General features: G+C 37.8%; 1 protein-coding gene across 1 annotated transcript in view; it reads left to right on the top strand.

Moving 5' to 3' along the window:
• Positions 1–460: 460 nt before the first annotated feature.
• LRIG2 (leucine rich repeats and immunoglobulin like domains 2) overlaps positions 461–11613 on the top strand; it is a 50973-nt gene continuing 39820 nt past the window's right edge. The window contains exon 1 of the mRNA XM_069478960.1: positions 461–742. Within this exon, the coding sequence (XP_069335061.1) occupies positions 504–742 (239 nt within the window). The 5' untranslated portion in view covers positions 461–503. The remainder of the gene's footprint in view (positions 743–11613) is intronic.

Raw genomic sequence — 11613 nt, 5'->3', positions numbered from 1 at the left:
TCCGACTACACTAGATACACCCGTAGTCGGAACTCACAGTGCTCGGCCCCACCACTCCCTCTTAAGGAACCACTGCGCCCTCCAGCGGAGGGACCGCGGCGCAACTCCAGAGGAGCACCCAAAGACTCCAAACACCTTCACGTTCTCTAAAGGAGAACGTTGTCTCACTTTAACGTTCTCTACAGGAGCTCGGCTGTCTCGGGCCCCGCCCCCTCACGGAGTCCCTCCCCCGACGCAACCTCGTCCTTTGGCACCGATTGGCTGGCTCCTGTGCGAGAGGACGTTGCGTCGCGGGGCGGGGTGGGTGAGCGCTGTCCGTAGGCCCTCAGCCGTGTGTCCCAGGCCGCCGTCCCCGCTGTCGTACCGTGTCCGCCCCTCGCCTGCCTTTAGAGGGCACAGGGGACGGCCAGGGTTTTGAGTGATCGCGCAGCCGCTAAACATCTGCGCCATCCTCCTTTTCTGTCAGGCGGCTCTTCTCTGCCAGGTCCAGGTCGAGGGGGAAAATGGCGCCGGCGCCCCTAGGCGTCCGGGAGGAGCGGTTGCTGGGGTATCGGTCCGAACCACTTTCCCGGCTCCTCTTCCTTGCCCAGGCAGCTCTCCTCCTGCTGCCCATCACCCGCGCAGGTCTTTGCCCCGCACCCTGCTCCTGCCGCATTCCTCTGCTGGATTGCAGTCGCAGGAAACTGCCCGCGCCGAGCTGGAGGGCGCTGTCGGGCCCATTGCCCCCAGACACCGCTAGTCTGTGAGTAGAGTGGCCAGGCGGAGTGACCAAAGGAAAGGGGGAGCGTCCCCTCCGGGGACAGGAGGAGACTGGCCTGGTCAGAGGGCGTGGTCCTCGTGCTAAGTTGTGAAGGAAACTGCCAGCTCGATGTTGTGAACTTTGTTTTGGGTGATGGGAGTATGAAAAGCCGGTGTTAAGATTTCTGGAGACGTATGAAGACCAGGGTTAAGTTTCTTGGGGCCAGGGAGTCTGTGATTTTCTGAACCGGGGAGGAGTTGGTACGGGGATGTTTAATGTTAAGGACTCAGGGGTTCTGGGCACCAGCACTGACTTTGGATGGTTGGGTGGCGGGTCGAGCACCCAGTGGTGCTCCTTGCCCGCTTTGGGCTGCATCATTTGGTGTGTACTCCGCTTGAATGGTCCTCAGGCACACATTTTATAACTAAGATAGCCAGAGACACATGAATTGTCTTTTGTCCCTAGTTCGCATATCGGCTCATTTTTGCTGCGGTTTTTATATTTAGGGTTGAAAACTCATGTATCAGGAGATCCTGTACTAACTTAGAATATGTTTATAAGTAGCATTCTTGATCTAATTTAGGATGCACTGTAAAGAAGGGAAGAAGTATTAGTTTTCAAAATCATGTGATGGTTTAATTGTTTTCAGTGCATTTCCTTGTGGCAGAGAACCCCCAAATGACTTCTGTTTGTTTATGTATGGGAAGCAAGTACAATGGTTGAAAGAATTCTGGAGTCTGCACTTACGAGTTTTCACCTTGACAGGCCTTTATTAGACAGTGACACCTAGAGAGTTCATTAGTATGAGTCAGCTTGGTGACATTAGGAACAACAGTAGGTATTAACTGCTACAATTATGGGGCTTCTTAACCACTAACATACAGTTATTTCTCTTCCACTAACTGAGCAACGCGTTTATTAATTGACAGACTTCTAATAGAGTGGTCCCTGAGAAAGGGTCATCACTAAAAAGAATAGTTTGAGATGCAGTTAAAATATGAGCAGCTGTTTGGATTTTCAATGGAAATGAATTTCCATTTCAATGGATTTTCAACCTCCATTGCAGAGGTTAAGAAGTATTTCTATATTTGCAAATAGGTTAGTATAGATAGGAAAGCAAGGTACCTCATATATTCATTGAGAAAATTAACGTAAGTAACCAAATGTAGTAAGCATAGAACTGCAATGTAATAAGATGCTGTCTGTTGTTTTGTGATAGTGACACCTGTTAGCTAATTCTGGTTTTATTAACCCAAGTTAAATTTAGAAATTTATATTAGTATGCAGTGTAGTCTGAAATCTTTTTTATGGAGCAAATGCCTTTTTCTGAGAAATTCTTGGAACAGCTATCTGATTATGACAGAATAAATCTGGCACAGGTTTAAAAACAAACCAACTTCATTTTGCTGTAATTGAAATAAATGTGGCCTACTTTTTAAGATCTTCCATTGTTAGGTAAACATTAATTAGAGATAATTTTATGTAAGATATATTTATTTTGTGTCTATGTTTGATTTTGTTTAATCAAGACAAATTGCCTAAATCCAAGTGACATTCAAAATTTTAAATGTACTATAATGAAATTGACATTTTCAGTTGAAATGAAATGTTTTAGAGAGTAATTCTGTTGTAGAAATGTAATTGGGTGAAAGTCTTACATTAGTGGAACTCTTAGAATATTAAAAGATAGGGCTGTACTGTTTTATATTGAGAAATGAAACATTCTTTAGCAGTTGCCTTCAGCCATAAAACCACCAAGTGCATTTGGGTTTCTTTCTGTAATTCTGAATTTTTAAAACACATGCAATGCTTTAAATATATTAGTGATTTCAGTTTCAATGCTTAAACTTGTAACCGTCATTAAAATGATTGTGGACAAACAAAAATTCATTAATCCTGGTTTTTGGAAACCTGTTCAGCTAGTGTCCTTTTTTTTTGTTGTTGCTTTTTGAGACAGTCTTGCCCAGGCTGGAGTGCAGTGGGTTCATCATAGCTCACTGCAACCTCAAACTCCTGGGCTCAAGCAATCCTCCTGACTCAGCCTCCCCTGCCGAGTAACTGGGACTAAGGGCATGTGCCACCATGCCTGGCTAATTTTTCTATTTTTAGTAGAGACGGGGTCTCACTCTTGCTTAGGCTGGTCTTGAACTCCTGACCTCAAGCCATCCTCCCACCTCAGCCTCCCAGAGTGCTGGGATTACAGGCATGAGCCACCTCATCCAGCCTTTCAGATACTGTTCTTTATACTTCTCTATATGAGAAACTCTCTCTAAAATATATTATTTCATTATTCAAAACTTGATTGGATTCTCCACGGATGCAGAGCTCTGTATCACATTGTTGTGGTCACACCCACACACACACACACACACACACACACTAGGTATATCAGTCAGCTTCTTGTTTTGCCAGGTAAGAGTGTTTGAACCCCTTTCCCCCAGTCATTTATTGTCATGGTCATTTTATGATAACACCAACATACTAAGTATGTAATTTTAGAGTTAAGGACAATTCTATAGATTATATAAATTTAGTTTTATGAAAAATTTGTAACCTTGTTCTTAGTATTTTCATTTCACTATAGACTGCTGAAAATTCATCATGGATGGGATGCTGCTATACTAGAATAGTTTTATTGGATTATATATGTATTTGGTTACTTATAATTTTTTAGTCCCTTCTGTTTTCATTGTAATTATTTAAGTTTTGCTTACATTTGTTCCTTTGGAATGTGTGTGAACAGATTAGTTCTTTAGCATATAAAGAGGACATTAGCTTATGTTGAATAATCTAGAGAAGTCTTTCCAGATTAATAGTCATGTGTGACTTGAACTTCAACCACTTGTGGTTACCTTAGTGACATTGGCAAAATGTTTTCACTGTTAACATGTGGATTCATTCTTGATCCCTTCAAAGATCCTGAGCTCACTGCCATTGACTTATGTGATGGCAAGCAAAAACTGCATAGCTTTCTTGTATTTCCTATTTCCTTCTTAAAGGGACAGGTAATTTGTAGTAAATAAAAAGAGGAAAAATTCTAAATGTAGGCACATTAAAAGTTACTACTAACTCTAGCTCTCAAAACTCAGTCTGTATATGGAGTGTTTTGTTTCATTGCCTCAAAATTCAGAAAAACTTTTGTATGCACAAATAATCCTTCATTTCTTCTGATCGTCTTTATTTTTGTAGGGCTTTACAGCATCTATTAGGTATTTATTAAGTATTAATAATTAGTTGTATGCAGAATGTCATTAGGGCTTGCAGCTGTAGTTTGAGTAGTTTTTAGTAGTCTGAGGCTAGATAGCAGCCACCCATTTCTAAAGTTGGGATACTTCAAAGGTATTATGGATGTCTCTCACATGCACTGTCTAGAGTAGACACTAGCATAAACACCAGTTTTGGTCTCTAAAAGAAACAGATCTTAATTGGAATGAATTGACCAATAGATAGATAGATAGAAAGAAAGAAAGAAACAGACCTACTAGTAAATCCCTAAACCAGATTGGGAACGAGGGTGGGACAAACAACTATGATGTTTCCAGAATCCAATATACTTTGTCCTTGGCTTGTATGCTACTGTTATAATGGGCTGTTTCACTTTCAACAATCATTTCTAAGTATATACAACATGCTTTTCTTTCACTGCATTAAGGATTTTAACTTATTGTATCTTCTTTATCGTAGTATACCTGGGGAAGAGATAAACAGAAGATGTGAGCTCACTAAATCTAGTGGGATCTTTGAGGCATTTTTGTTAGTTCAGAAGATACCGGAACAAGAAAGCCTGCAATGAGACAGCCTTAAGAAATCTGATCTAATACAGATATGATACAGATCACTTAGGGTTGGTTGTTACACAAGTATACCCTGGATTATATATTTTAGATTGAGCCCAGCATAATTCGTCAATTTAAACTCCTTTTGGCATTGTCAGAGTGCTTGTTTTATCATACTTTTCGTTAGCATTGATTATCATCTTAAAAATTTCTTTTCTGCTTTGGTACAGGAAAAATTATGTCATTGTTTTCATTGCTTTTCTTTGTACGATCTGTTTGACTCTCTTAATATTAGTACAATCTGTTTGACTCTCTTAATATTAGCATTGCCTCCACTGTTTCCCTTACCCTAAATGGCACTTAATTATTTTAGATGTGAGAATCACTTGGAAAGGAGAGAGAAAGTGTGCTAAGTATATCCATAAGAATTTTGACCTTCAACCTTTACCTTTTTTGATATGATTTTTTAAAATTATTTTTATAGATATATGGGTACATATGAAGATTTGTTTTTTTGAGACAGAGTCTCGCTCTGTTGCCCAGGCTAGAGTGCTGTGACGTCAAGCTCACAGCAACCTCAAACTCCTGGGCTTAAGCAATCCCTCTGCCTCAGCCTACCGAGCAGCTGGGACTACAGGCATGCTCCACCATGCCCAGCTAATTTTTTTTCTATATATATAATTTTAGCTGTCCAGATAATTTCTTTCTATTTTTAGTAGAGACGGAGTCTCGCTCTTGCTCAGGCTGGTCTTGAACTCCTGACCTTGAGTGATCCTCCCGCCTTGGCCTCCCAGAGTGCTAGGATTACAGGCGTGAGCCACCACGCCTGGCCCAGATTTGTTACATGGATATATATTGCATAGTGGTGAAGCCTGGTCACCTTACTTGATTAGTGTACGTGATACCTATTAGGTAATTTCTCATCCCACACCACCCCCTTCCCACCCTCCTACCCTTCTGAGTCTCCAGCATCTGTTATTCCACTCCCTATGTCCATGTGTACTCATTATTTAGCTCCCACTTATGAGTGAGAGCATGCAGTATTTTGAGTTATTTCACTTAAGATAATGGCCTCCAATTCCACCCATGTTACTGCAAAGGACATGATTTCATTCTTTTTTATGGCTGAGTAGTATTCCATGGTATACATATACTGCATTTTCTTTATCCATCTTTTTGATACGATCTTGATGGACATGGGGACAATAGCTAAGGGATTAGGAAAGACAATCAAGGCTACTACTAGAAAGAGGTAAAGAAACCTAGAGTCTTTAACCTTTTGACTCTACTCCAGCCTCAAATTTTGACCCTCTTCCTCAGTGAAATAAATGCATAGACAAGAATCAACCAGTATGTATTGCTGCATTTATCTATGACTTCATTTAAAAAATCTTATTTTAGAAAACATTAAAAAATTATAAAAGGGCATATATGCTCATTATTAAATTAAGCAAAACAAATGTATTAAATAGAAATAAAATCATCCCTTTCTCTATCCCTTCCATTCCACCCTCCTGTGGTGAAAATAGGAATTAATTTTTTAGGAATTTTATCTTGTTAAGAAACACAACTTAGTGACATTCTGGTGCTTCAGTGAAGCTTTAGTTGAAGATGATCCCATAAACTCCAAAAATGTCTGTTTTGTTCACTACTAAGTGTGGTATGTGGCATATAGTAGGTGTCAAATCTTTGTTGACAGGTTTATTGTAGAAAGGCAGAAAAGGCAAAGAATTGAATTGAAGGAATCTTGATAGAGCATCCTCTGCCTACCAGGCTTGGGGGTATTAGATAGATTTCTGGATTAGTGCAGTTTTCAGCCTGCCTGAATGGTAGACCATAACTTGGAGAGCCTTTACAAAATACCAAAGCTTGGGTCTCACCCCTTAGTGATTTCTGATTTGTTTGGTCTGGGGTGAAGTGTCAATGGTTTAAAATCTTCCCTGGTGATGCTAATGTGCAGCCATGGTGAAGAACCACTGAACCATAAACAATTGTTGCTTTTTGAATGTTTTTTTCCCCTTTATTGGGAGATTAATGCATTTTGAATGTCAATTGAGGGGATTTGTGCTTTGCTTAATTCTTTAAAATTCCTTTATGTTTTGGAGGACTTGTTTTTTTTTTTTATAAAGATTAGTGTCCCAATTGTGTTTCATCATGTTAAAATTTTTCATTTCCCAATATACAACATATATAATCAACACATGAGTAGTCAAAGAATTACTTGTGTATGAAGATAATCACTTGGTTTCCTAATACTAGAAAATACATTTCCCTCATCTTAGGTCCATGACATTTTATATGCTTTATTCTTTAAAGTTTCTTCAATCCTAATGGAAAACTGGCATTTAACCAGTGAAGAAAAGATCATGTCATATTAAGAGCTTAGCAAAAATGTTTTTTAAAAATACTCTGAATGAGTTCTTGTGTCATATTTTCTATGCCAAAGTAAATGACTCAACTCATTTATTCCGTACTATTTTGGTCATGAAAAATGTTAAGATGTTCAGTTGATGCAAATAAAAAATAAAAGCAATTTAAATAATTACACTCCATCCAAATTATTAATTTCATGTTGGGAACAAAAACCTGAAGAACGGAATAGTTAATGTAAGTTTAAATTTGTTGTAAAACAACTTTTTAAGCTCTTAATGTTCTTTACCTCTCTTTTGCCCTTCTCTGGCCTTTCCCCCAAAAGGAGAGTGTAGTTATTTGTGATAAATAAATGGCATAATAACTGCCAGAATAGTGGTGATTAGCAGTTTTAAAGTTAAGCCATAAACAGTGCAACAGTAGTGAAGTGTAGTATAAATAAATTTGTAATTAAATGCTTCTTAATTTTGGGTTTCTCTTACACATTTTATTTTTTATACATCTTATTTCAAAATCACCACAATAATTTGCTTATGTATTCAAAATCTTGGCAGGTTGCAACAGAAAAGCATAACTAATCCTGAGCACGGTGTGCTTATCTGAAGAGATACTAGACTTGGTGCCAGGTTAAACTAAGTGGGCATTAAGGAATGATGGATTACATTAATAATGAGAAACCCAACTGTTCTTTGGCTTTGATTAGCCCTTCTCTACCAATAATGTAGGTGATAAGATGACTTGTTTTACTATGTTCACATCTAAAAATCTTTACAATAAGTTAATTATAATAAGATAAAATAATCTGATACAAAGATGTGAACCTAGTTGATACCTAGAAAATGCTCACTTACGGTGATGGAAAATGTTGTAGCTTTCTATATTTTCATATATAAGCAGCAATCTTTGTTTCACTGTTACTGAATACTGTTTTAATCTAAATGGGTGGAAAAGGCAGATCTTAAAAACATGGATGAGAGTAACAGTCCATGGTTTCACTGCTCACTAAAAACTCAACTCTGTTCACCTGAAATTTGGAGGCCAGACATTGGGTTTTAAAGTGGAATTTACTATTTCATAAATTAGTCTAAAAAGTAAGTCTAGTATATTTGTATTTTTCCCTATCTTTCTGATGTGTGTTGCTGACTAGAAAGACAAGAGAACATGTAGTTATTAAGGTTTTCTTTTTCCTTGTCAGGTGTTGTCATTAACCTGATTTGGTCAATTTGTGGCATTCTGAAAACTAACTGTAGGAAGAATTCTAATCTCAAAAGCAACAATTAAAGTATTATTTCCCAGCACATTCTGGGTTAAAGATAGATTTTTTTAATGTGAGTTTATTTTTAAATTAATACTTTTCCATGGTAAACTATTTAAGTGGTACAGAAACATTTAAAGTAGAACAGTAAAAAGTTCCTTTGTCTCACTTAAGGAAAACCCAGTGTTAATTGTTTCTTGGGTATGCTTCTCAGAGTTTTACACATGTATCTATCTGTTTTTCCTTTTCTTTAAAAATACACACATACAAATGAAGCCATACTATGTCTGGACACAGAGAATTCCATTGTGTAGAACTTTCATAAGTTATTTAACTGATCTCATCTTGATAAGTATATAGGTTTTATTTTATGATTTTCCTATTACAGTAACTTGCTGGTAGATACCTTTTCATGACTATAAGTATGTATGTATAGTAGATTCTTAGAAGTGATGTCACTGTGTAATTCTGAAACATCAAATCTTGTGATTTAGGTCAGTACCCCAATAATTTGACCGAATCTTTGGTGGGCTGTCTTGTAATTGGCATCTTCTTATAAAATTGGAATTCAGAAACAATATTTAGATTACTATTTTAATTAATTAATTTTTTGAGACAGGGTCTCACTCTGTCACCCAGGTGGGAGTGCAGTAGCGCAGTCATAATTCACTGTAATTTCCAGCTCCTGGCTTCAAGTGATCCTCCTGCCTCATGTGTGCTACCATGCTCGGCTGATTTTTAAAAATTTTTGTAGAGATGGATTAGCACTATCTTGTCTAGGCTGGTCTAGAACTCCTGGCCTCAAATGAGCCTCCTGGCTCAGTCTCCCAAAGTGCTGGGATTATAGGTATGACCCACCAGGCCTGGCCTAGATTACTGCTTTAATAAGTCAGTGTAGGGGAGTGGTTCCAGTTAATTAAGGTTTTACCTTGGGAAGTGGATTATACCTGCAAGTCCAATAGATAACTCAGAAAAGTAGATAGTGTTGGACCATCATCCTGTTTCAAATCTAGTATTTAATAACCTGCTATTTATACCCTGACCTGTGTGTTAAGCATTTTATTTGTATTCTTCTAATCTTTCGAGCAATCTGATAAGGTTGATACTGATACTCTCATCAGTGTAGGTTAAATGACTTTTCTGAAGTTTAGGTTAAATGACTTGTCTAGTATCCCAGAACTGGGCATGCTAAGATTGTAGTTTTAAATGTATCTGTAGAATTCATATTTCCTCTTTTGTTGTTGCATTCCCCAGAGAAACAGTAATTTCAATCATTAAGAACTCAGGGAAAGATAGTGGAAGAAAATAAAATATGCCCCTTTTTGTTTAAATTTCAAAATATTACGGGGGTACAAATATTTTTGGTTACATGTATCGATTTTGTTATGCTTGAGTCAGTTATAAGTGTGCCCATCACCCAGATCGTGTTCATTGTACTTATTAGGCAGGTTTTCACCCATCCCCTTCTCACTCCTCTCCCCTGCTTGATTTCAAATGAGTTTTACTTCCTTCTGTGCACATGTGTGCTCATGGGTTAGTTCCAGTTTAATAGTGAGTACATGTGATGTTTGTTTTTCCATTCTTTAGATACTTCACTTAGGATAATGATCTCCAGTTCCATCCAGATCGTTGCAAAAGGCCTTAATTCATCCTTCTTAATGGCTGAGTAGTATTCCATAGTGTACATATACCCCAGGTTGTTGGTTTTTTTTTGTTTTTTTTTGAGACAGAATCTCCCTCTGTTGCCTGGGCTAGAGTGCCGTGGCATCAACTTAACTCACAGCAATCTCAAAGTCCTAGGTCCTAGGTTCAAGCAATCCTCCTGCCTCAGCCTCCCAAGTAGCTGGGACTACAGGCATATGTCACCACGCCCAGCCCCACATGTTAATCCACTCATGAATTCTTGGGCACTTGTGAATTGCACTGCAATAAACATTTGAGTGCAGGTGTCTTTTTAATAAAATGACTTCTTTTCCTTTCGGTAAATACTCAGTAGTGGGATTGCTGGATCAATTGGTAGGTCTACTTTTAGTTCTTTGCGGAATCTCTGTATTGTTTTCCATAGTGGTTGTACTAATTTGCAGTCCTGCCAACAGCGGATAAGTGTTCCTTTCTCTCTACATCCACGCCAGCATCTGTTATTTTTGGACTTTTTAATAAAAGCCATTCTAACTGGGGTAAGGTGATATCTCATTGTGGTTTTAATTTGCATTTCCCTGATAATTAGTGACGTTGAGTGTTTTTTTTTTAATGTTTATTTCTCATTTGTCTATCTTATTTTGAAAAACTTCTCTTCTTGTCTTTTGCCCACTTTTTAATGGGGTTGTTTGTTTTTTCCTTGCTGATTTGCTTGAGTTCTTTGTAGATTCTGGTTGTTAGCCCTTTATCGGACATATAGCTTGCAAATATTTTCTCCCGTTTTGTGGGTTTTCTATTTACTCTGTTGATTATTTCTTTAGTTGTGCAGAAGCTTTTTAATTCATTCAAGTCCCATTTATTTATTTTTATTGTTGCTGTGATTACCATTGGCGTCTTCTTCATAAATTCTTTGCCTAGGCTGATATATAGAAGACTTTTTCCAACATTTTCTTCTAGAATTCTTATGGTTTCATGCCTTACATTTAAGTCTGTTATCTATCTTGAATTAATTGTTGTGAGTATTGAGAGATATGAATGTTCAGTCTTTTGCATATGGCTATCCAATTTTCCCAGCACCATTTATTGAATAGGGCTTCTTTTCCCCAGTGTATATTGTCTGCTTTGTCAAAGATCAGTTGGCTGTATGTGGATGGTTTTATATGGTTCTCTGTTCTGTTCCATTGGTCTATGTCTCTATTTTTGTGCCAATATCATGCTGTTTTGGTTACTGTAGCCTTGTATTAATGGTTTGAAGTCTGGTAATGTGGTGCCTCAAGATTTGTTCTTTTTGCATAAGATTGCTTTGGCTATTCAGGCTCTTTTCTGGTTCCAAATGAAGGGTATTTTTTCTAAATTTGTGAAATATGATGTTGGTATTTTGATGGGGATTGCATTGAATTTGTAAATCACTTTGGGTAGTATGAACATTTTAACAATGTTGAGTATACCGATTCATGAACATGATGTGTTTTTCCATTTGTGTCATGTGCGATTTTTGTCCTCAGTGTTTTGTAGTTCTCTTTCTAGTATCTTTCACCTCCTTGGTTAAGTATATGTTTAGGCATTTTATTTTCTTTGTAGCTGTTGTGAATGGTATTGAATCTTTGATTTGACTCTCAGCTTGACTGTTACTGGTGTTTAAGAATGCTACTGATTTGTGTACATTGATTTTGTAACCGGAGACTTTGCTGAATTTATTTATCAATTCCAGAAGTCTCTTGGTGTAGTCTTTGGGGTTTTCTAAATATAAGATCATATCGTCAACAAAAAGTGATAGTTTAACCTCCTTTTTCCTGATTTGGATACCCTTAATTTCTTTCTCTTGCCTGATTGTT

The sequence above is a fragment of the Eulemur rufifrons genome, chromosome 8, assembly GCF_041146395.1.
Source record: "Eulemur rufifrons isolate Redbay chromosome 8, OSU_ERuf_1, whole genome shotgun sequence".
Classification (NCBI taxonomy): Eukaryota; Metazoa; Chordata; class Mammalia; order Primates; family Lemuridae; genus Eulemur; species Eulemur rufifrons.
The sequence above is the reverse complement of the archived record's forward strand: the minus strand, read 5'-3'. Positions and strand labels throughout refer to the sequence as shown.